The sequence below is a fragment of the Panthera uncia genome (assembly GCF_023721935.1).
Source record: "Panthera uncia isolate 11264 chromosome C1 unlocalized genomic scaffold, Puncia_PCG_1.0 HiC_scaffold_4, whole genome shotgun sequence".
Lineage (NCBI taxonomy): Eukaryota > Metazoa > Chordata > Mammalia > Carnivora > Felidae > Panthera > Panthera uncia.
The window spans coordinates 1928676-1954483 of NW_026057585.1; the positions used below are offsets into that span (position 1 = coordinate 1928676).

Genomic DNA, 25808 nt, shown 5'->3' on the forward strand with positions numbered 1-25808 from the left:
CACATTTTAAACCAAGAAAGCTATTTTCTACCTTGATCATCTCACTTTATTCTCTATAGTAAATTCCAAATGACTTTTAAATTCTTCCTAGAATTCTGAAGGACAAATAACTGCCATTAACTGGAGATAATACACTTAATTTCAAACATTATGAAAGGAATTACTTAAGTTCACAATGTATTTCAAACGAGAACAGCATCTCAAGATAGGAACTACTCTCAGAATCACATTCATTTGAAAGAACTGTCCCTACCACCTTATTTCACAAGTGAAACAGCATATGTAGGGGCTAAGAGTTTGGGCTCCAGTCAGACCAACCTGGGTTCAAACTAAACTCAATTACTTAGTAGCCATAATCTTGGGGCAAATTACTTACTCACTTTAAGCTTCAGATTCCCCATCTCTAAAATCTAGTTTTCTCTTGTTTTTTCTGATAAAGCAGGCAATGCTTACTGAACACAATGCTGAATACAGTATGGGGGGGTCAAGAAAATTTAAAAACAACAAAAAACATCTGAGGCACAGGGAGATTAAAGACTTGTTCAAGGCACAGTTAAGTCTCACTACACTTTACAATGCATAATTGTATATTATAGTATAAATATTCCTTTTAGGCCTTATGCAAATACATTTTCGAAGTTGTATATAAACTATTTACACATTATTGTGATGAATCCTTTAATAAAGCAAAAATATTTCTGTAACAATGAATTTTTCCCCTGGATTTGCTTAAATCAAGTAGTATCAAAAATGAGTTTAATTCTCTAGCTCCGATCTCACAGATTCAGAGAGGATTACTAGCAAGCACCCAGTTCATTGCTGAGTCCTGGCAAGCTTTTCAGATTTCATCCTGCTCCGGGAATAGTTAATTTCACCTGTCTGGATTAAAGTTTACTTACCTCTAAAATGAAGAGAGATCGTACTACTCTTTCCTTATGGCCTTTAGCAGTCCCTTCTTTTTCCATCTCTTCTATTCTAAAGCTCTCTCACACTGCCTTAGAATTGGAACTCCAGGACTTCAAACACATAATTTTTAAAAAAGGGTTAATTTTATAATAATGTTTTAGCTTTTTTAAGTGTTTATTTTCTTAATGTTTATCTTTGAGAGAGAGAGAGAGAGAGCAGGAGAGGGGCGAGAGAGAGAGGGAGACACAGAATCCAAAACAGGTTCCAGGCTCCAAGCTGTCAGTACAGAGCCCAATGTGGGACTCAAACTCACTAACCGTGAAATCATGACCTCAGCTGAAGTCGGATGCTCAACTGAATGAACCACTGAGGTGCCCCTTAATGTTAATTTTTTTTTGAGACAGAGAAGGAGCGTGAGCAGGGGAGGGGCAGAGAGAGGGAGACACGGAAGCCCAAGCAGGCTCCAGGCTCGGAGCTGTCAGCACAGAGCCCGATGCGGGGCTTGAACTTAGAACCGCGAGATCATGACCTGAGCTGAAGTCGGACATTCAACCCACTGAGCCAGCCAGGTTGCCCCAGAATGTTTTAACTTCTGATCAAATATCCATTTTCCAACATTATTTCCTGGTAAGCTCGAACTAGAGGAAGTTATGGGAGCTCTAATGGCTCCTGTGTGATCCATTCCCTCAACAGGCAACAGGAAATGGAAGTGTAGATCTACTAAGAATTTTGGACTTGAATGAATACTTATGCTGACCTCAATACTCCTAAAATCAAACCAGAAACATTAAGTTCTTAAACAGAACCACATCTAGTCAGATTCCTAGGAAAAGAAAAAGGAAACTACACATTGTCTTTTAGAAAAAGTTTTTTTTTTTTTTTTTTTTTTTTTTTTTTTTTTTTTTTTTTTTTTTTAATTAGTAAAGAGAGAATATAGGCTAAATTCCTGAATCCTTTTCCATTTTACAAACTGACCCACAACATCCTCCTTGGATTCTCTGTGTCCACTTCACCACAACACGTGTTCTCATTTATGCACCTTCTGAGGAAATGATTTCCTGTTCAGACTAGCACCTTCTGAGGAAATGATTTCCTGTCCAGACTACTTAGCCCAGACCAGTGGCAATCTACCTTGTGACTCTACTGAAGGTTAACAGATGAACACTCCTTGTCCTACCCTCTTTCACCCATAACACTTTGGGCTCCACTCCACTCCAGGAAAGCAGGATTTCTTACTCACACTTGTTCTAAGATGAGGTCAGAAATTTCCATTAGACATCAAAAATACATATCCTCCCGTTCACCCTTCCATTCATCCTTCCATTCATCCATTTACATATACATAGATATCAATGACAAAAATTTTTTTTCCACAGCAATTGCTAGAAGTTAGGAGAAAAGATCACCTGAAGATCTAAACTCCAATACCTGTAAGTGTGTGAAAAATATCATACCAACTTTAAAAATAACTCTTTAATCATATGCACATGAGGGGAATAAAGGGCGGCACCAGGCTGACTGGGGAAGGGTATAAGGTATTTTCCCTTTGTCCCCATGTCAGCTTGGCACAGTTCTGAAATCACACACACAAGTGGAACTGGTTTGGGAAGTAGAATAAGAGGACTGAAGAGACAAAGGCAGGAAAGGAGAGGCAAGGGCTCGCAGTAGTTTCAGTCGGTAGACTCCAACACAGATTCACTCAGAGCAAGGTCCCAGTAGTGTTCAGCCCCATGCTTTTTGAAGTGCTCTCGAGCCATGTTCTCTGTAGGGCACTGTTTGAACTTCATCTCCCCAAAGCTCCGGTCTTTGGCTGTACCCTGGGAAAAAGACAAAATTTATAATAAAAACACTTTAAAAAAAAAAAAAAAAAAAGATTTACTTATTTACTTTTAAGATTTTTTAAAAAATGTTTTTTAAATTTATTTTTTGAGAGAGAGAGGGTAGGGAGGCAGAGAGAATCCCAAGCACAATCTGCACTGTCAGCACAGAGCCCAACATGGGGCTCAGCCTCACAAACCATGAGATTATGACCTGAGCTGAAATCAAGAGTCAGATGCTTTAACCCACCGAACCACCCAGGTGCCCCAAGATTTTTATTTAAATAATCTCTACATCCAACACGGCTCTTGAACCTACAATCCTGAGATCAAGAGTCACAGGCTCTACCGACTGAACTAGCCAGGCACCCCAAAACACTGCAATTTTTTTTTAATTCTTTAATTTTTAAAAATTTAATTAAAAAAAATTTTTTTTGATCTTTATTTTTGAAGGATAGAGAGAAACAGAGTGTTGAGAGGGTAGGGGCAGAGAGATAGGGAGACACAGAATCCGAAGCAGGCTCCAGGCTCTGAGCTGTCAGCACACAGTCTGACGCAGGGCTCGAACCCGTAAACCACAAGATCATGACCTGAGCCGAAGTCGGAGGCTTAACCGACTGGGCCACGCTGGCACCCCAAATTCTTCAATTTTTTTTAACATTCATTCATTTTTTTGAGAGACAGAAACAGAGTATGAGTGGGGGAGGGGCAGAGAGAGAGGGAAACAGAGAATCTGAAGCAGGCTCCAGGCTCCAAGCTGTCGGCACAGAGCCTGACACAGGGCTCAAACTCACAAACTGCAAGATCATGACCTGAGCTGAAGCCAAACGCTCAACTGACTGAAGCACCCCAAAACACTGCAATTTCTAATGTAAATCAGATATAATATACTCTTTTCTAAACCCTAATAACATGTGTGTAGCAATGTAGTTGAACGTGATTTTATGTTAAAAACTATTTTAACCTCCATTCCCTTGGATATTTGTGTGAGTCTTCATGAATTTATAGGCATAAAGGTTTCAGGTTTTTTGGGTCTTTTTTTACTGAATGGAGGATGAGAAAGTCTGTGCTCTGATTGATACCTGGGTGGAAAAGCAAGTCAGGAAGGACTATGGAAGGTGAGATGGGATGAACTAGTTGCCCACCAGGCCTCTATGACTAGAGGACCTTTAAGGAAAGAACCAGAGGCTAAAAGGACTCTTTCCACAAGACCCGGTAAGACTGTATACAAGCAGGAGGCTTTGGGGTCCACTGACAAACAAGAATAGGAGGGTGAGGTGAAGAGGGGAATGGGAGCAGTGAGGGGGGTACCTGAAGAGAACTACAATAGAAAAAGATACATTACTGGGTGTAACCACATTCTCACCCAAGGCACCAACAACAATGAAGTCATAAAGTGCTATCTCAAGAGGCTTTCAGGGATCAGATTCCAATAAGAAGCTAGAGTAGAACCTGGCTTGTTTCTGAACCTGAGATACAATTCCTGTGGACTCTCAAAGGTAACTGAAAGAGATGAAGGGGGTAGGATATTAAATATCCAGGATGCAGGTGAGGTAGTTATTATAGCCTAATTTTGTATGCATAATAAATTGGAGGAATCTGGGATAAGATAGAAGAATACCCGAAAAACAGTAAGAATTGCCTATAAAGAGTGGTCTTAAAGAACTGGGGAAATTGGAAAGGGACCATTTCAGTAAGTGCTCTTCTGTGTTATTAGAATTTAATAGGCATTCACTACCTTTGACATAATACTTTTATAATAAATAACTAGTTACTAAATGAGTGCATTAAAAAAATAAAAGATAGGGGTGCCCGGGGTGGCTCTGTTGGTTGAGCACTGGGCTCTTGATTTCAGCTCAGGTCATGATCTCATAATTTGTGAGATTGAGCCCCATGTTGGGCTCTGTGCCGATAGGGTGGGATTCTCTCTCTCTTTCTCTCTCTCTCTCTCTCTGCCCCTCACCCACTTGTGTGTTCTTTCTCTCTCAAAATAAACTTAAAAAAAATTTTTTTAATTAACAATATACATGCACTCAACATACATGAATAAAATGAAAACATTAACTCAACACAAAGGTAGAAGATATTTACAATGTAAACAAATGTATTTTGGAGTGGGAATAAAAGGATTACTGCAACACATTAGGTTAAGGAAATAATTACTAAAACAAAATTTAATGCTTCCTGGAAAAATAGGATGGTATTTTATATGCTCACAAACAATGAACAATCCTTATTTCACATCTTGGCCTGAATAAGCATATGCATTCATTTAGTCTTCAGAGCTAATACTGGTTCAGGGTGCCTGGCTGGCTCAGTTGATAGAACACACAACTCTTGATCTCTGGGTCATGAGTTCAAGCCGCATGTTGGGTGTAGAGCTTACTTAAAAAAATAAATAAAATTTTTAAATTAAAAAAAAAAAGAAAATAAAGAGGAACTAATATTGGTTCATTAATATTTCAGGGATGAAGGACCTGTATAATCATAAAAAAATTGTATTTTACAGAGCACTATTACATCATAATCTAATTCTGGTCTCAGAAAACTGACAAATAGAAAAAGGAAACAAAATCCACATTTTGTAGACAAACCAACAGTAATTGATATTAAGTGTCTTGCCCCATTTGAGCAGCTAGTAAGTGGTAATGCCCAGACTCCCAACTTTATATTCTTAAGTCTAACACTTCTTTCACTATTATCCAGACCAAAAAAAAAAAAAAAATTCCCAGTGATTCATCTCCCTCTTTCTAAGTCTCATATCCATGACTGTGAAATAAACAACTCAGTCGAGAATTTATATTCTTGCCACCAGTTTTCCATACTCTTCCCCAGATGGCATATACTATATACTCATCAATTTAAAATATAGTCAGGAAGAATCTGCTGCCAAACATGTAACAATGAATTCCAAAAGGAAACATGAACTACTTAAGGAATCAATCATTGCTTAGTTTTACCATTCCTTTGCTCCACTAGAACAGTATAAACAACCAGGAACTAGCTGAAGTTCTGCTTCAGTGTTTAACAAAAGATCACCTACCTCCCAGACTAGTACACATTTGTTGGTTTTCTTCACAGCTTCCTCATCAGATTCCTCATCATCTGGAAAAGACAATATAGCTAAATCTTGCTCTAGACTTAGAGACCAAGATTTAGGTTCTAAACAAAGAGTATTCAAGTGTACCCCAATTCTTTTAAAATATTGTTCCCCTTTCCATTGTATCAGGGTCAAATGTCTTCTGTTATCTTTATTTCCTGCAAATCAGACTGCAAGTTCCAAACAGAGATAGTAACTAATTCAACATTTACTGAGCACATAATAAGTGTCAAGAGCTGAACCAGATACCAGGAATAAGGAGATAGAGACAAGGAATCAACAATAAAAACTTGTCCTAAGCACTTTGAAAACCAGGCCTCAGATGCCAAGACAACAGAGTCCGTTACTAAGGAGTTTGATCTAATGGAGAAGGAGGGCAGATAAACCAAATGAAAATATCTTAGAAACACTTGTAAAACAAAAGAAAATATAGGGCAATTATAGTGAAAAGTGTACTTTAAGTAAGGCATGAAAATATCTTAACTAAGGACACAAAATATAAAAGGGCCAAAGTTAGGAAAATTAAGAAAAGTATGACTGTCTGCACATGTTAAATGCTAACCCAGGTCTGCAAAGGGGAGAATGAATATTGATGGAAGAATGATGGTCAGAAGGGTGTCAAATATATTTTATACATATATAAAATTGGGCAAAAGAATGAAAAGTATGTATGTGTATATATGTGTGTGTGTATATATATATATATATACACACACACACACACACACACACACACACACACACACATATAATTTTGCCTTCAACCCTTTAAAAACTTCTTTCAAGAGGCGCCTGGGTGGCTCAGTCAGTTGAGTGTCCAACTTTGGCTCAGGTTATCATCTCACGGTTCGTGGGTTCGAGCCTCATGTCGGGTTCTGTGCTGACAACTCAGAGTCTGGAGCCTGCTTCGGATTCTGTCTGTCTCTCTCTCTCTCTGTGTCCCTCCCCCACTTGTGCGCTATCTGTCCCTCTCTCAAAAATAAACATTAAAAATAAATAACTTCTTTCAAAAAATAATATAGACAATGCACATATGAAGTGCATAGTTTGCTGAATTTTCACAAACTGAATAGACTCCCATAACTAGTGTCCAGATCTGGACAGACAGGGAAAGCAGCTGGCAGAAACACCCTGAAGGCCAGGGAGAAGAATAACATGCACATCATCACGTAATAAATATGTAGGCATGAATGTCTACATGTTCACAGTCCAAAGGGGTTTTCTACAATTCCTAAACATTATCTAGTGTGAGCAAGTGTCAGTGGGAGGGAGTAGATGAATGGACAGAGTACCACCCCACCTCCCACTCCATCCCCTCTAACCCCCATTCACCATCTCCCTTTGTGTTAGATGTCTGTTCATCCCACTTTATCCGATGCAGCATAAGACGCTTAAATTTCTTCTGGGCCTTGGGGCCTGGAAACAGAGAAGGAGAATTTTGCCAGAGTTGTAGATGATGATGAAGTAGAAAGAACCTCTGAGCTCATCTGATACTCAGCCATTAATGTGGTAGTTGAAGCAATACCAGGAACTACATCTTAGGTCCTTTTGCTCCAATAAACACAGAAACAGTGGCCCAGGATATTATACCCAGGTATGGCTCTAAAACTCTATCTTTTCCTCCTTTCTCCCCACCATGCTAATCACTTCAAAGCCTAGGGTTGTGTGGGGACAAGTCTCCTTCAGTTTTTCAGACTCACCCCCTTCCACTACTACCACGTTGACATCCTTGTGCAGTACCACCACCCCTGTCAGGTACAGTTGCCCAGCATTGGCCTCAATCTTGAACTTCTTGGCTGGGTTGCTCAAATTTCGAACTCTGGAGAAGGGAAAGTTTAGTTATGGCTTTTGTTTCAGTTAGCATCAGTAGCTGCCTGAATGGAATGGCAAACAAACAGATGGATCCAAAATGGTTTTCTCTCTAAAAACAAAAATCTGCGGAGTAAGTAAGCAAATACACTAATGCTTGAAAGGTAAAATCAATGAATCTAGAAGTAATTCCACTGTCTTATACTTCAAAGACTAGCACTGTATATACCATGTAATAAACAGCAGGTAATCAAAATTTACTCTAAGGAAAGAGATATTTACCATCATCCAAAAAAATGTGTAAGCTAATTGTTCTTGACAGTATAAAGATCAACAAATTCTTTGCCTTCTAGATGCTTATAATGTAGTCAGAATGCTACTCATGGAAAATTTCTAGAAGGCTACATGAAAAACTGTTAGTAGCAATTACCTACAGTAAGTGGTACTAAGGGTTCAGAGAGTAGGGGTCTTGTTCAGCAAGGCCCTTCTGTATTGTTAGATTAAAAAAAATCCTCATTATCATCTTCATAGTAAGGAACGAGTTATTAAACACTAGCACGTTTTAAAAAATGGAAGGAACATATGCACTCAACATAAAAGAATAAAATGAAAACATTAATTCAGCACCAAGGTAGAACATATTTACAACATATTAAATATATTTTGGAGTAGAAATAAGAGGATTACTGCAATACATCAGGATAAGGATATAGTTACTGAAGAAAGAAACTTTTAATGCTGCCTGGAGAAATAGGGTATTTTCTGTTCCACAAAGGATGAATGATCCTTAGTTCACATCTTGGTCTCAACAAGTATATTCACTCATTCATTCTTCAGAACTAGTACTGGTTCACTGAGAAGCCCTCAGAGACAGAAGAGTAAGTCTTTAATCCTCATCATTATAAAAGCTTTACTAGCTCCTGATTCACGTTGGGGTCATTAGAAGTGAGTAGATATTGATGTTAGGAATGCTTTAGACCACAGTGATTCTGCCTCAAGCACTTGGAAAACTTCTGGCATTTCTAAGGGAAAGGCTGGCCCAGTTTGGACACCTACCTATATACAGATATGTGTACCCCCTGTGAAATGTCTTCTTTAAGCTTTTTAATTTTCTTGACCTTTCTCTGTTCTGCTGTAAGTTTTCGGGCAGCGTTGGCCTCTTCATGCGCTCTGTCGTGACAGGAAGGACATCCACAAGTGAGAAAGGCATTGAAGATCAGAGGCAAAGCTGAGGGAAAGAGAGAGCAACGGAGGACTCTCCCCTCCCTCCAAATATGGATCCCCCCAGAAGAGTCTGGGAAAGGTACTTGCCCTGGGTTTCCACCCAATCCCATGGCACTTACTTCTGTCTTTTTGCCATCTGAGCTCTGACATGGGCTTCTACCTTCGTGGGGTCTTGAACAGCTTCTGTTCCTAATACTCGCATCAAATTTGAAATTCTCACTGCAAGTGGAGAGAAGATTAAATTAAATTTCCAGCTGGGATAACCTGGCACCTCTTCTCTATCAATTCATAACTGTTTACCTATTTCAAATCCCTGCTCAAAGCTCACTTCCTCTAAAAACCCCTACCTTGAAAAGCCCATCCAAAGAACTCAGCATTTGTAGAAAGTCACATAATATATATAGTTGGTATACATTTATTTACACTGCTTGAAAATTTACGACAGATAAGGAGTTTTATTTCTTTGGTATTTTTCACTCTGATCACAACATGTAGTGAAAGATCCTGAACATAACAGTGCTCACGCAAAATATTACTGAATGATAACAGAAACTACAGGAGGGTTTAACAATATTTTCATTTTTCAACTATAGAATTACGTACATAACAACTGTGGAAGCAGTGCAACTATTATCTTCATGAATTTCAAGACAATTATTCTTTCAGGAAGATCAGAATATTATATTTTTATACTTAAAAAAGAAAAAGCTTTAAATGACCTCTACAGTGAATATGTTGATCTGTCTTTAAGATTTCATTTTATTTATTTATTTTCTTAAATGTTTATTTTATTTTTTAATTTTTTTTTTTTAACGTTTTTATTTATTTTTGAGACAGAGAGAGACAGAGCATGAACAGGGGAGGGGCAGAGAGAGAGGGAGACACAGAATCGGAAACAGGCTCCAGGCTCTGAGCCATCTGCCCAGAGCCCGACGCGGGGCTCAAACTCACGGACCGCGAGATCGTGACCTGAGCCGAAGTCGGACGCTTAACCGACTGAGCCACCCAGGCGCCCCAAATGTTTATTTTATTTTTGAGAGAGAGTGAGCGAGTGAGCAGGGGAGGGGCAGAGAGAGACAGAGGATCCAAAGCAGGCTCTGTGCTGACAGCAGAGAGCCAAATGAGGGGTTTGAACTCACGAACCATGAGATCATGACTTGAGCCAAAGTTGGATACTTAACTGACTGAACCAGCCAGGCACCCCTAAGATTTTATTATTAAGTAATCTCTACACTCAACATGGGGCTCGAACTCACAACCCCAAGATCAAGAGTCGCATACTCTGACTGAGCCAGCCAAGCACCCCTATGTTGACCTGTCTTAGCCAGATTGTAGAAAATTTAGGAAAGGAAGAAAATAACCAATGAATGATTCTGAGAAACAGAAAGCACTCAAATATCAAGAGATGCAAAAGTTCCTCTGGAATTACACAGATAAACTTAACACCCTTTCATCCCTGCCTCTAAGATATGTACCTTTGGGTTCTGGAGGAGGCATCAGGCCTAGCCTGACTTTCTCTTGTAGTTCCTTCTGTGCTTCCCTCCTTGTTTGCCTTCGAAGTTTCTTCTGTTCCTTCTTGGTAAGATATACCCCCAGAGTAACTGGTGTGTCATTGTCAACTGCCAGGTAGAGAAATAAAATAACAAAAGCAATAAGCCTATTAGAAGGATGTAGGTGACTATCAATCACATTAAAAGAAACTTTAAGTGTTATTAGTTATTTTTAGTTTGTGATAGTATAGCATTTTACTATCTCACTATCTATCTATCTATTTAAAAGGGTGGGGGTGGGGAGGAAGGGGGCAAATCCTAAGCAGGCTCCACGCTCAGCATGGAGCCTGACATGGGGCTCGATCCCAAGACCCTGGAATTATTATGACCTGAACTGAAATCAAGAGTCAGATGCTCAACTGACTGAGCCACCCAGGCGCCCCAGTATGTTCCATTTTTAAAAAACATTCTTATCTTTCATGAGAGTGTTCTAACTTGTTTTTTCTTGAAGTAGTTGAATGCTTTAATCAACTGAAAAGTGGCAAAGACAGAAAACAAAATTAGAGCTGCTCCAGTTGCTCTGCATGAGGATTTGGGGTAGGTGGGGCCAAGATAATGAAATTTATAATTTTAGAGTTACAGGAATTGGGGAAAATCCTCTGGACTCCCAAAGCAGGTTTACTCAACTTTTAATTTTTTTAATTATTATTATTATATTTTATTTATTTTGAGAGAGAAAGCACAAGTGGGGGAGGGGTGGAGAGAGAGAATCCCAACCAGGCTCTGCACTGTCAGCACAAAGCCCAATGTGGGGCTTGAACCCACAAACCACGAGATCACGACCTAAGCCAAAGTCAGATGGTCAACGGACTGAGCCACCCAGGCGACTGTATTATTATTATTATTATTTTTTTTTTTAATTTATTTTTGGGACAGAGGGAGACAGAGCATGAACAGGGGAGGGGCAGAGAGAGAGGGAGACACAGAATCGGAAACAGGCTCCAGGCCCCGAGCCATCAGCCCAGAGCCTGACGCGGGGCTCGAACTCACGGACCGCGAGATCGTGACCTGGCTGAAGTCGGACGCTTAACCGACTGCGCCACCCAGGCGCCCCTATTATTATTTTTTTTAAAGTTTATTTAAGTAATCTCTATACCCAACATAGGGCTCAAACTCATGACCCTGAGATAAAGAGTCACATGCTCTCCTGACTGAGCCAGCCAGGGGCTCTGACAATTTTTTAAAACAAAATCCCTTACGTTCTTCTAATGATCCACACTGATGACAACTAAGTAGACTCTGGTTAAGTAAGGAGTATCTTTACATTACACAACATTACATAACATTACAATGATTATCATATACTATATTATCTCAAAGTCCCAATCTATTCTTCTAAACTTATTGGAGTTATTGGCAAGCAAATTTACTAATTGAGGTATTACCTCCTCTGTTCATCCCAAATATGATGAAAATGTTAAAATCTTTTATGATCTACATAATTCTTGAAGAAGGCATTATCAATCAACATTATCTCTATACGTGAGAAAGTTCTGTGTTCTAAACGACTTACCCAAGGGATTCAGCTAGTTAAAAACACAGCTGCAACTAAAACCTATCTCTTCTGAGTGAGCCAACAGGCTTTTGCTACAAAGATGATCAAGAGAGAAGAAGGCTGAAGACAAAGACGACTGAAGGGCAGTGGTGTACAAAACTGGAGTTGGGAGTCAAAGATGAGAATGCTTTTTAAAACCCAACTTGTAATATACTTCAGTTGAAACCATCTCTAGGTTAGGCCTCAATGCTCTAGACCTGCACTGTCCAATACTGTAGCCACGAGCCACGTACACTATTTAAACTAAAATTAATTAAAACAGAATAAAATTTAAAATTCAGTCTCTCAGTTGTATTAGTGCAACTCAGTTTTCAAATGCTCGACGGTCACAAGTGGATAGTGGCTACTGCATGGACAGCACAGAGAACATGTGCTGTCCATTGTCACATGAAGTTCTATTGGATAATACTTCTCTAGAGCCTTGATTGAGTAATCTAGACATTACCTGGAGGGTTGAGTTGGGCTGGATGTTCAACAAGATTTGTGATTCCAAAATAATCTTCTCTCTTGGGATTTTCCTCTGTACTAAAATTGGAGGAAGAAGGGAAAACAGGATATGTGGGTAGAGACAAATCTAAGAGAGAAGGAGTCTCAGAAACACAATGAAAAAATGCACTCTCCATAACATATTCTAGCACCTTTTAGTTTGCATATCCACAACATGTAATTGTATTACACATAATTTTCAAGATGAGAAAACTGGGTCCACTAAGGTTGGACATACAATCCACACCAGTCACTCTCAACCTTTTTCTACCCTAATATCCCTGATGGATGGATGCCACATTCTTTCACTAATAACAATAACTCCCTGGGACAATGGTTGACAAAGGAAGGGTTAAGGGGAAAGACTGAGATACAGTTTCCTAAAGCCATGGATCAGAATTATAGAACGGATAAAATTAAAGCTCTCCAAGTGTTTCTCAAATGATTTCATTCTTTCCCTCATCAATTAAGACTCCTTCCTCTCTATTGTAGGACTGGATCTTTAAGAAATGTAAAAGCCTATTATAGGTAGCAAAAAAAATAATAACCATGTATAACAAAAGCAAATATAAACTTACATCCTTTCTCTTTTAGATCATTTGTGCCTTTTCCTTCCCATGTTAACCTTAAAAACTAAAAATAACTTATTCAACATATTTACCAATATAAGAGCCTGTATATGGCTACCTATTTCACTAGGATTTCATAATTTTACTTAATGCATGAGTATTATCTCTCCCAATAAAACTCTAGCCTTATTAAAAGGTATTAACTAACAAACTCACAGGTCAAAGCCATTGGGGATGATGTAAGAGTCCCACCACTCAATTTCAGGGATATCTCCTTCCTTTAGTTCTTTTTTAGGAGCAATGAGGGCCAGCCTAGTGGAAGTATGGATGCCTGTTTTTCGAGCTGCCTGTGAGATCTCTGCCTGCAGCTTCTCCAGTTGAGCCTAAAGACAAGATAAACAAAGATGGGAAGATAAAATGGAGTCACAGAAAACAGGGAAATAGTAGAATCTCAAATTTTAAAGTACTCCCTTGTTGCACTCTTTATGCCTAATGCAAAGAATTCATAATTTCTGAAAACTTAGAAGAAAAGAGGCATTCTACTTTATCCTTTACTTAAATGATTTACATACAACTACCCTTATCACCATCCTTCACCCCACAGTGTGTGCCTGCGGCAAACACACAGAAATGGAATTCTATGAAAACTCCATTCTTGAGAATGAAAACAAGAAGCAAAACTCACCGAATATAGAGTCAATTCAACTCTCAAGGTGTATGGATTATCTGTAGTAAAAGTTATATACCAGGCTAGCTTTCCTCAATCACGCAGAGGGTTCTGAATTGTTTCCCTCCACTGTCTGTATGTGAATTTTCAAAGTCAATTTTATTTCCACTTAAGTAGAATGGAATTAAGACAAATCAGCTAAAATTCAAGTATCCCAGGAATAAAGTAGTTTAAAAATTAGTCATTGCGGGGCACCCTGGGTGGCTTAGCTGGTTAACAGACTGACTCTTGATTTCAGCTCAGGTCATGATCCCACAGTTTTGTGACTTTGAGGCCCACATCTGGCTCTGCGCTGACCCTGCTGAGGTTGCTTGGGATTCTCTCTCTCCCCCTCCTCTGCTTGCGCTGTCTCTCTCAAAATAAATAAATCAAAAAGAAATTAGTCATTGCTTTATTACTTGTGTATCTAATTGCCTAAAACTTTGAGAATTGAGTTGGCAGTATTTTAGGACTGTATTACATTTCTTTTGTCACCTTCCTAACTTCTTTGAAGTTCTAGGTTATATTCTTTTTTTTAAAGATTTTGTTTTTAAAGTTTATTTACTTATTTTGAGAGAGACAGACACCATGTGAGTGGGGGAGGGGCGGAGAGAAAGAGGGAGAGAAAGCATTCCAAGCAGGCTCTGCGCTGGCAGTGCAGAGCCCAAAGCAGTGCTTGAATCCACAAAGCCGCGGGATCATGACCTGAGCTGAAACCAAGGGTCAGATGCTTAACTGACTGAGCCACCCAGGTACCCCTGAAGTTCTAGGTTATATTCTAAACCAGATACCTTTGTCCGTAATCGTTGGGCAATCTTCTCAAATTTGCCCTTGTCATGGAATTTAAAAGTGCGTCTCTGGCGCTGGGAAGGGGCAATTGAGACTCGAGGGTCAAAAAAAGTATTAGACTCCATGTCTTCTGATGGCTTTTCTTTTAGCTGTTGTTTGAACTGTTCCCTTTTCACAGCACGAATATTGGCCTTCAGAGTGGGCATGCGATGTGTCAGCTCAATCTCTTTGCCTGTTGCATCTACAGTGCGACCTTGCTCGTCGAGAATCAGTGGTGTAGGTTTAGTTTGATCTTTTAACTCCACCTTCCTGCGAAACAGCCCACAAAGAAATAAATGCCATATGGGACAATAAATAAGGCAAACAAGAAACAAACAGAAAATGAAACAAATCAAACCAAACAAAGAGAACTAGGTTACACACAATTCTAGGGAACATAAACCCATCTGTGAATAGTAACACCGTGACTGAAAACATCAAACTGAGTATGTGAGTACAGAGTAAAATCGGATGAAATGAATTTATATATTACATTGATAAGAATTTGCAAGCCTATCTTCACTCCGGAATTTCTGAATCCGACATAGTATGCCAAACCAATTGTAGGCGCTAAAAATAAAGTCTATCATTTTTATCCAGTTGTAGAGAACTCTCAGATCTGGTATCATTCACTGAGGTCTAATGGATATAGTTCTGAGTTAGGAACCAGGAGACCGGTTCTATTCCTAGCTCAACAACAGATAAAGAATCTTAACCTCAGTTCTACCAATTATAAAAAGAAGCTAATAAATTCTGCCACGAGCAAGCTAAGAGAATTCAATTGGTATTTATTAAGCACACGTAAGAAATATGAAACTATAAGAAATGATTTACGTTCCTTGGGAGAAAAGGATCAGTAATATTCGAAGGTATTTATTGCTTCTCCAGCTTCAGAAATACTAAGGGGTTCCATGAAACAGATACTCACGGGGGAGCAATGCCCATGGCGTGGAGATTGGCCAGGCCCACCATGTTGGCGTTGCCAATGAGCCCTGGCTTCAGTGCCAGCTGGGCTTGGATGCGGGCTTGTAGTTCAGCTGCTTTCCTCGCCTTCTCAATGGCATCATTCATGAAAGTGGCAGCCTGGGAGGGCTGAATAGTGTTGCCAATTGGAAGTCGCTCTGGCTGGGAAGAAGAAGGAGTCTTTGGCTGTGAGAGAGGAGAAAAAAGAAATAAGAATCAGAAGAATTAGACAGGCGGACAGGTCACACATGTAGACTGGTAGATGGTGGCACGGAACATGCCTTCCAAACTCAAATGAGTGGATAGCAAGAAAATGAGAGTGGATGGAAAGAAATTCTTTGCTAAAGAGTCTTCATTTCAGAGTAATCTGAGCACAATACCTGAGGTGTAGGGGGGCTAATGAAGCTCAGCTGTTTCTTCCTCTCCTCAATTTGCCGTGTTGCTGCCTCCATCATCTGTTTGATCTGCTCTCGGTGGGGGGAAAAATTGAAAAACTGTTAATATCTTTTTTTTATTTCTCCTATACAGGTTCCTAAACACAAAGGGCTTTTCAGGTCTAGAGAACTAAAAATTTTTTGAATGAACCCACCAAATTCTGCCTGTACCACAGGCTACAAAATTCAGTAAAGAAAAGCCTACATAGCTGAGCACTGAAACATTTCAACCCATCTTCCTCAAGCAGGAGTGGCATGGTAGGTAGTAACATAGCTTGATGATTAAGACTCAGGTTAACAGGGCGCCTGGGTGGCTCAGTCGGTTGAGCGGCCGACTTCGGCTCAGGTCATGATCTCGCGGTCCGTGAGTTCGAGCCCCGCATCGGGCTCTGTGCTGACAGCTCAGAGCCTGGAGCCTGTTTCAGATTCTGTGTCTCCCTCTCTCTGACCCTCCCCTGTTCATGCTCTGTCTCTCCCTGCCTCAAAAATAAATAAAATGTTAAGAAAAAAAATAAAAAAGACTCAGGTTAACAGAAACCTGAGCTTGAATCTTAACTCTGCCACTTAACACTTATGTGACACTGGACATGGTATTTAATCTCTAAAACTCCAAGTGCCTAAAAAAAGGTAACAACAGACCTACCTTACAGGGTTATTATGAGCATTTAAACAAAACTCTTGGCAGAGTCCACACAAATTATACTTTTAAGTTTATCTATTTAATTTTGGAATCTCTACACCCATGGTGGAGTTTGAACTCACGACCCAGAGGTCAAGAGTCACATGCTCTTCTGACTTGAGCCAGCCAGAAGCCCCAAATTATCATACTTTTGATGAATTCCTGCTTTGGGTAACTGGAGACAACAATGCAAAGATCTGTTTCCTATCCCGTGTAAAATACTTCTTCTGTCCTAAAGAATATGAGAATAATAACCTTTGAGAATACAATCAAATAATTCTTGAACTTCCCAAAAGAAACCTTGCTGTCAAGGTGTTTCAAGATATATTTTTAAATTAATCACACACAAAAAAATTTTTTAAAGTTTATTTACTTTGAGAGAAACAGAGGGATAGGGAGAGAGGGTGGGGCAGACAGGGAGAGAGAGAATCCCAAGTAGGTTCCTTAGTATCAGCGCAGAGCCTGACATGGGGCTTGATTTCACGACCTGAGCAGAAATCAAGAGTCACATGCTTGAACAACTGACCACCTAGGTGTCCCTAATTTTTCCTTTTCATTTTTATTTTAGAGTCAGGGGCAGGGCAAAGGGAGAGAGAGAGAATTCCAAGCAGGCTCCATGCTCAGTGCTGAGCCGGACACAGGTCTTGATCCCACAACCCTGGGAGCCGAAATTAAGAGTTGGATGCTCAACTGACTGAGCCACCCAGGTGCCCTAAAGTTTATTTTTGACATCTTTTTTGTGTGATATATTTACATAGTTCAAAATGCAAAACAGTACAAAAGAGTATACTGTGAAATCTTCTACTCCTACTCTCTATAAAGCACCAGTATCTTTCCCTGCAGAAATATCATATATAAATATATATAAGCAAATTCATCCACCCTCCCACACACATATATGTATATATTCTGTTCTTCTTCCAAGAGACTTTAAACAGCACAAGAAATATTTATTATTTATGTAGTATCAAAATTGTTTTAAGAAAGCCCATTTTAGGGGCATCTGGGTGGCTCAGGTGGTTAAGCAGCTGACTTTGGCTCAGAGTCTAGAGCCTGCTTCAGATCCTATGTCTCCCCCCTCTCTCTCTCCCTCACTCCCTCTCTCTGTCAGTTAAGCGACCGACTTCAGGTCATTTTCGTGGGTCCGAGCCCTGCATCAGGCTTTGTACTGACAGCTCAGAGCCTGGAGCCTGCTTTGGATTTGGTGTCTCTCTCTCTCTCTCTCTCTCTTCTCTCTGCCCCTTCCCTGCTCATACTCTGACTCTCTCAAAAATAAATAAAACATTAAAAAACAATTTTTTAATTAACAAAAAAAAGAAAGTCCATTTTAAAAATGCAGATAATTCTTATTAAAAACAAGTCAACTTGAAATTATTTTAGTGGATTATAGCATGTCAGTGTTATATTTGGAAATTCTCCTCTGTCATCAAGCTGAGTTCTGATTAGTTCAATAATTTTCTCAATGACCCAACGAGGTAGACAACTGGGCAAATCATGTATGTAACACCCTTGTTTGCCACATAACAGGTGCTCGTAAATGTTATTTCAATAGCCTTCAGGTGAAATACTCCTGGTTAAACTGAGAAATGATAAAACATAGAGCAGTAAACAAAAGTTTCCCAATGCTAAATACTAATTCAAATCAAGGTCATGATGAATCTGGACCCCTGCATCTCTCACTTCTTCAGTTCAGAGAATCACTGCTTTCAGTCCCTAATTACTCACCTGGAGCTTAGTCAGCATGCCAGGACTCTCTGAGGGAGGCCCAGGGATCACTTCAGGCTCCTCTTCCACCTCCTCAAAACGCGGTATCCGTCGCTTCTTTACTCCTGATGATTCCTTGGAGATCTCAGAGTCATCACCAAACACTTCCTAAAGAAACCCAAGATGACAGAAGAGTTTTCTCCCTGCCCATGGGAGAAGGGAAGAATCATCCTAGTCCCTACCAGCATTTTGTAGCTTTCCCCAGAGTCCTTTAGACCCTCCACCAAACGGACCATCTCACCCAACTTCATCGTTCTCCTACTCCAGTCAAGCAAATTTCATCACCATGTCCTTATAAATGTTCCCATCTCAAGGTCTTTGCCAATACTACTGCCTACATTTGCAATGATATCCCTCAATTTTTTCCACACCCCTGTTCCAAGTCCTGCCTAAAACTCGCCTCAGGAAGTTTTCCTCACTAATAATCTCATCTCACTCTGATCAAACTGTTGTTTCATATCCTCTTAGCACTTAAGAGCTGGGTTCATATTACATAAAATTACATTGTTAATATTCTGCTTGCCAAGTGTTAAGTCTTCCAATGTTAGTACCTTCTCCCAATTAGAGTCTAAGCTCTTTCAGGACGGGTTTTCCCTTTCTTCTTCAGTATTACCCAGTAACACTCTGTTCTCATCAAACAATGGGAACTCAAATACGCTGACCAATTTGCAAGGTGAATTTAACAGGACCAAGAGTGGCCAACTGGAAGGGACAACGGGAAAAAGCAAATGTACACACCGGTGGTAGGCTTTGGGTGACATCCCCTCTTCACTAGGAGGGCTCGTGTTTTGCAAGGACATATCCTCGGCCAGGGGCGAGCGCTTCCTGGAACTCCTACAGTTCAAGAAAAAGGACTCTCCCATAATATATTGTGTGGGGTGGGGACCTGAACGGACCAAAATGGGACCCGTATCCCAACGCTACCTAGATACCTCCTTCAAGAAACCATTTTTATCAATCCCACCCAATGTAGTCACTTCATTCACAGCATGCCTCAGCCCTTACACAGCCACATGCCCTATTATAGCATTAATTTCACTCCACAGATCTATGCAGATCGTGGATTAAGCATTCCCACTTAAACATACCAAATTCAACATCAATCTGAAACCCTACAGTCATCTCTAAAATTTATGAGACTGCTACTTAGATTTTGTAATTTGTGACTATATTCTGTTGTGCCCTTCCTTAAATTGCAAATTCTTTTAAGGCAAGGACTATTTCTCATTCCTCTCACCACCCACAATGACTTAAACACAAAAGGCACATGACCCTCTTTCTCTCGGTTCTACAGCCTGGCCAGGGACCAAGCAGACATTGCTTATTCACTCTTTGTGCCCCAGGAAAAGCAATAGGATAGCCAAGGTATCAAATGCACTTTGGAAGGTTTGATGGGAGTCACAGAAAAGACTTTTTTAAAGCAAAAGAAAAGAGATAGAGAAACCAGCCACCTGATGCAGCTAATATTGAAAAAAGGCATGACCAATCAGCAACTACAGAATAAAAAGTGAAGGAAGTAAGACACTAATGATGGTCCTTTTAAGTAGTCCACTCATGGGGCCAGATGACCAGCCATATTGCTATATAGCAAACAGCAGGCTCTCAAGACATACAGTAAATAATAATTTTCGTTAGGTATCCCATCTACAAGTCCACTGTAGAAAAACCTCTAAAAGGAACAACAGGGAGGTTTACAACAGTGGAGTCACATTCTGAAACATCTATTAGGTATCAAGTAAACCAAAACATAAAACCTTAGAGCGATCAACTTATAGGTAGTAGTAAGGGGGGTGGGGGGGGAGGAGACAAAGGGAAATGTAAGAACTAAAACTCCTAACTGTACGTGAAAAAGGACAAAGCTACCAATTGGTTCCCTGAAGTATTTCAACCCATGAACTTACGTAGTTCACCATCATAAGATGGTGATAATACAAGCTCACCTCCTCTCCTTTAATGTCTTAGTATCTCTCTTGAATATTATGTATTCTAATATTAAATACCAAAGTGTGAGTCAGGTAAGCTTAGCAAATTTATTACCATTCAAAACACTCCCAAGCTCATCAGATAATTAACTGTAACCTACCTTTAGCTCTCGTTTTCTGCTCCTGTCACTGCTAGACTTGGAATGTCTAGAGCTCCGGCCTTCCTCCACAGCCTCAAATAGTTTGTCCACAAATCGGAGAGTAGAATCATCAAGAAAAGGTTTCAGATGGTCTGACAGGAAAAAAAGAGGTGGTAGGGTTGAAAAAGTTAGAGTACAAGGAGTGAGTGGGTAGCTCAGTTGGTTAAGTGCCCGGCTCTTGATTTCTGCGCAGGTCATGATCTCATGGTTTTTAAGTTTGAGCCCTGCATCGGGCTCTGATGTGACAGTGCAGAGCCTGCTTGGGATTCCATTTCTCTCTCTCTGCCCCTCCCCTGCTAGCACATACAGGCTCTCTCTCTCTCAAAATAAATAAACTTTAAAAAAAAAAAAAAAAAAAAAAAAGGGGCGCCTGGGTGGCTCAGTCGGTTAGGCGGCCGACTTCGGCTCAGGGCATGATCTCGCGGTCCGTGAGTTCGAGCCCCGCGTCAGGCTCCGTGCTGACAGCTCAGAGCCTGGAGCCTGTTTCAGATTCTGTGTCTCCCTCTCTCTGACCCCCCCCCCCCATTCATGCTCTGTCTCTCTCTGTCTCAAAAAATGAATAAACGTTAAAAAAAAAAAAAAAATTAAAAAAAAAAAAAAAAGACAAAGTAACAGTACTTAGTCCAATATTAGGCATATAACAGACACCAACACTGGAATTTTACCTCCAGGAGGGAGGGAAATGTTTTCCTAAGTTCTTTGTAGGATTCCCATAAATCCTCTTATATTGAATGACCTTGCCCTATGAGGTAAAAATATAGTTACAATTTTTTGCAGTAAGAAGTAGCAAAGCCAGAGCAATCTATTCAGGTTGAACATCAAAGTTAATGATGAATAATCACCCTAACTCTTCCCAAAGAGCAAGCTGGAAGAGACTACTATTAACAAATTCTACCTCCCTCAACTTTTTTCATAAACTTGGTTTAGTTATCACTCTGAACTTGAATCTACCCATCTGACTTTAGCATATTTTTTCTTTCTTTCTTTCTTTTTTTTTTTTGAGAAAGAGAGAGCGAGTGAGCCCCCACAAGCAGGGTGAGAGGGAGAGAAAGAATCTGATGCAGGCTCTCCACACCCAGTGCAGAGTCCGAAGCAGGGCTTACACTCACAAACCGTGAGATCATGACCTGAGCCAAAATCAACAGTCGGCCACTTAACCAACTGAGCCACCCAGGCGCCCTTAGCATCTTTCCTAAGTAAATATAACTTAGTTGATTCAACTGACTTGACATTGGTCAAAAGAAGTCAGTCTGAGATTCAAAATATGTCATAAATGGGGTACCCAGTTGGCTCAGTTGCTAGAGCCAGCATCTTGATCTTGAGATCATGAGTTCAAGCCCCACATTGGGCATAGAGCTTACAATTAAAAAAATAACAAATAAAAAACAAAATATGTCACAAATAGTATTAAAAAAAGGGAAAAAGCAAAATTAGTCATTTAGGCTATTTCCATCATAATGCAGGAGAAAATAATATGTGGCCTAATTTTTTTTTAGACACTCCCAGCAGAGAGAATTTGGGGAAGTTCAAAGCAGTGTTTGGGATCCTGCTATAAGTCAAAAGATTCATAAAACAGGGGCTCCTGGGTGGCTCAGTCAATTGAGTGTCCAACTTTGGCTCAGGTCATGATCTTGAGGTTCATGAGTTCAAGCTCCACATCAGGCTTGCTGCTGCCAGCCTGTCAGCATGGAACCTGCTTTGGATCCTCTGTCTCCCTCTCATTCTGCCCCTCCCCCACTTGTATACTCTCTCTCTCAAAAAATAAAAACATTAAAAAAAGATTCATAAAAGGACATACCAGCTGCCTTCTTCTTGTCCATGCCCTTCCCCACACAGTTCAGTGCTGCTGTGACCACTGTGGGCTCTGAGAAACCCAGCACCCTCTTCACTGTCTTCTCTATCCATGGCTTCAGTTCATCCAGCTCCCTCTTAGACAGTGCCATTCTTCAGGAAAGGGAGGGTAGCTCGAATGGGATTCAGTCCTGCACCTAAAAAGAAACCAGGAGAACACTTAGTTAGACGGTAGGAAAAGAGCACCCCAAGCAATGTTTAGTGTATCAGGAATGCCCTCTCTGCCTCTCTTCCCAATCCTTAGGCAAGTTCCTGCACTTCATTTCGACCTAAATACTTTCTCTAAAACCCATTACTTAAAAGCAAAAAGAACTACATTTCATTTGCAACTCTAACTCAGTTAGGTATCAGTGGATCAGTGAAATCTGGGGAATAAACAAACCAACCCTGGGAATAACCTAGTCTGAGAAATGAGTTCTAGCTTCTTTTCTGATCTTGTCATAACAAGGAGTGGCAAACATATAACCTGAAAACAAGACTGAAAAAAACCCACCCAGAGGCCAGCTTTTCTTTCTTTCTTTTTTTTTTTAATGCTTATTTATTTCTGAGACAGAGAGAGGCAGAGCATGAGTGGGGGAGGGGCAGAGAGAGAGTGGGAGACATAGAATCAGAAGCAGGCTCCAGGCTCTGAGCTGTCAGCACAGAGCCCGACGCGGGGCTCGAACTCACAAACCGTGAGATCATGACCTGAGCTGAAGTTGAACGCTCAACCGACTGAGCCACCCAGGTGCCCCCCAGAGGCCAGCTTTTCTATCTCTCCTGCTTCCAGGTAGGCATTCCTTAACCTAGCCTTGACCTGTAGGATTCCCTTCTTTTAAGGAATGGTGGTGGGGGTGGGGAGGGGGAGAGAGAAAGGGCTATCCAGATCAGCCATCCTATATTAAAGTTCATAATCCTGGGGTGCCTGGCCGGCTCACTTGTTACGGCATGTGACTCCTGATCTCTGGGGCATGAGTTCAAGTCGCACATTGGGTGTGGAGCTTACTTTAAATAAATAAACCATTAAAAAAAAAAACAAATCTTATAATCCTTAAGAATGCTGTCACTTATCTCTACAGTCATATTCATCCCTGTGGGAATTCTGTACCCAGATCACGTTCTCTCATGTTCTACTCTGTCAGCTGACTTTGTAAGATTAATTCTTCACCTCAGAAAAGAATGCCCTCATTTTGGATGTACTTTCTCTCTCTCCCTTTTCATCTTTATTCTTCTACTTTTTAGCTTAGCAGAGAAAACACTATCATAAAGGACCCCCTACAACAAATCTTTGTTATTTAATGCAAGTTAATATAATTCTTTAACATTATTCATTTTACATTTTTGATCTCCTACTTAAACAGCAAAACTCATGAGCATAGAGAAAATTTTATTTCCCTGATTTTCTCCATAAGTGCTTAAATCAATAAACTGCATTGACCTCCATTTCCAAGCTAACTTCCTCCCAGCACTGCTACAAATCAGGGTCTCCGGTAGTCAATCTTTCAAGATGTTTTAAGACCTCTTTTCTCCTAAAAGATAGTCTGATTAATTTCTACTTTCTTGGCAGGTTTACCCTCTCTATAAGACCTGTTGCTAAACAGCATATTTAATTTTGGCATAACCATGGGAAGCCAGTAGATTAAAATCAAGAAACTAGGAGTGAAAGATTTTGTGTCTCAGGGACATGTTCTATGAATAATTCTATGGCAGCTCTATTCACCTATATCATGATAGAGTATAGTTTATAAATCTCTGTATATTAAACATGCATTACCAAAAGAAGCATAGACACCACAGAGAGTGAAGAAAGAGTTCACACTGAACATTTGGGTCACAGAGTTCTACTGTTTACCAGCTTTGGGGCAAGTAATTCCTCTGAGCCTCGGTCTACTCATCTTACAAATTGAGGACAATCTGCCATACCTTCATCATTTTTTATCATTCAGTAAATATTTATTGTATAATTACTAAGTCTCAATCAGTGCACTGGGTGCTGCGGATACCTACAACGGTGAACGTATCAGACAATCTTCGCCTTAACGAGGCTTACGTTCCACTAGAATTGAATCATGGGCTAGAAAGCGTAAGCAATTTGAAAAGCCAAAGCAACAAATGAGCTACCACTCTATCAGATGAAACGTGTGCCCAAATACTACACTAACAAATGTATTCAACTTCAACTCAATCCTCTAGCAAACTAAACAGCCAGTGGACAAAAATAAAAGTTCCCAACAGTCACTAGCTTTGTCACTAATCAAATGTTCAACAATAACTGCCTGGGACGGGGCGGGGTGGGGTGGAGTGGGGGTGGAAGAAGAGGTAGGCAGAAGGATCTCTGAATGAGCAGGTAGCAGAATCCAATCTTCTGAAGAATCCCCTTACTCCGTGTTCTTTGCTACAACCTGAGTTTCCTTCCCTCTGCAACCCCTATTCTTCTCTGCTCTTTCCCTATCTCCCACTGGCTCCCCACCCCACTTGTCCTCCCCAAACTCCCATCTTAGAGCCAGTCTCCCCACCCCGTCCCCTTCCCGCCCCCGCCCTTTTCCTCTTTACAATCTCACTCCAACCCATTCTCCCTCAGAACCTTGTACTTCTCCGGCTGCCTTCCCACTGAACCTTCCCGCCTGGGTCCTGCCCTTGGACTGAAACCTGGTCCTCACCGCTCGGACCACAGCATATCCTCCCCGGGCCCGGGGTCACTACTCACCTCACAAACTTCAGCCCCTGAGACGGAGCCCGAACGTTACACCGGAACCGGAAACCCTCCGACCGCCCTACGGCCTGCCGTCGCTACCGCCACGGCCGCCGCCACGCCGCGGCCCCCCGACATGTGACGGGGAAGGGCGGGGCCACCGGTTCGCGCAGCCGTAGTAACCGTCTTCTCGGCGGCGGCGCGCATGCGTGCCCGAGCTGTGAAGTTTGCCTGTACAAGTTCCTACCTACTTAGGTTTCCCCAGCGAAATGCGGTAACTAGATTCCTGCGAAGTTAATGTTACCTGAAGCAGAAATTGGGCTGCTTGCAGTACTCCTAGTGTGGAGACTAAGTGCGCTAAAAGCGGGACTTTTGCGTTCGGGCTAAACGCGGCCTCTCTGGTAGTAAGTAAACCTGAGAGTCGTGGTCGCTAGCATTATCCGCCCCTCTTTAACCTTTCTCCCTTACTTAAGCGTGATGCCAGAGACTACCAAGAAAAATGAGAACATAGGAGGACTCTGAAGATAGCAGCTCCGCATTTGTTCCTTTTACTGTCTCATTCATTCACTGACATAGTAAATATTTGAGTACCTACTACTATGTGCCAGGCATTATCTGAGAATGGATATCCCTTAATGATGAAGAACATGGGCTTTAAAGCCAGACTGTCTAGATTTGTATTCTAGCTCTCTCACTCATTAGCTGTGACATTAGGCAAGTTACTTAAGTCTGTTTCCTTACCTGTAAAAAAAAATCCACTTGGTGGGGCTGCTG

General features: G+C 40.8%; 1 protein-coding gene across 4 annotated transcripts; it reads right to left on the minus strand.

Moving 5' to 3' along the window:
• Positions 1 to 2364: 2364 nt before the first annotated feature.
• On the minus strand, positions 2365 to 25202 carry PRPF3 (pre-mRNA processing factor 3). 4 transcript variants are annotated; one of them, XM_049616378.1, is made up of 16 exons: positions 25050 to 25202; positions 22311 to 22500; positions 20474 to 20604; positions 18352 to 18498; positions 15894 to 15977; positions 15479 to 15699; positions 14514 to 14820; positions 13233 to 13399; positions 12407 to 12486; positions 10332 to 10475; positions 8976 to 9075; positions 8689 to 8802; positions 7524 to 7642; positions 7156 to 7239; positions 5767 to 5828; positions 2365 to 2723 (listed from the first exon to the last, which is right to left on the minus strand). In XM_049616378.1, exons 2-16 carry the CDS (start codon positions 22453 to 22455, stop codon positions 2577 to 2579), a joined length of 2052 nt encoding a protein of 683 aa, XP_049472335.1. In that variant the 5' UTR covers positions 22456 to 22500; positions 25050 to 25202; the 3' UTR covers positions 2365 to 2576. The 4 variants fall into 4 exon arrangements, with proteins under 4 accessions (XP_049472335.1, XP_049472336.1, XP_049472340.1 ...); XM_049616379.1 differs by lacking the exon at positions 25050 to 25202 and adding an exon at positions 25003 to 25023; XM_049616383.1 differs by lacking the exons at positions 22311 to 22500; positions 25050 to 25202 and adding an exon at positions 19129 to 19224 and having other exon boundaries at positions 20474 to 20561.
• Between the last annotated feature and the right edge of the window lie 606 nt (positions 25203 to 25808).

Bases quoted from the DNA above. Each gene is read 5' to 3' on its own strand.
- PRPF3 (XM_049616378.1), bottom strand. From the start codon at position 22,455: ATGGCACTGTCTAAGAGGGAGCTGGATGAACTGAAGCCATGGATAGAG. The intron at 12,487-13,232 runs GTGAGTTTGTTA...CTCCAATTTTAG, and splicing joins ATCCCCAATGGCTTTGACCT to TACAGAGGAAAATCCCAAGA. The intron at 7,240-7,523 runs GTGAGTCTGAAA...CTCTGTTTCCAG, and splicing joins CGTGGTAGTAGTGGAAGGGG to GCCCCAAGGCCCAGAAGAAA.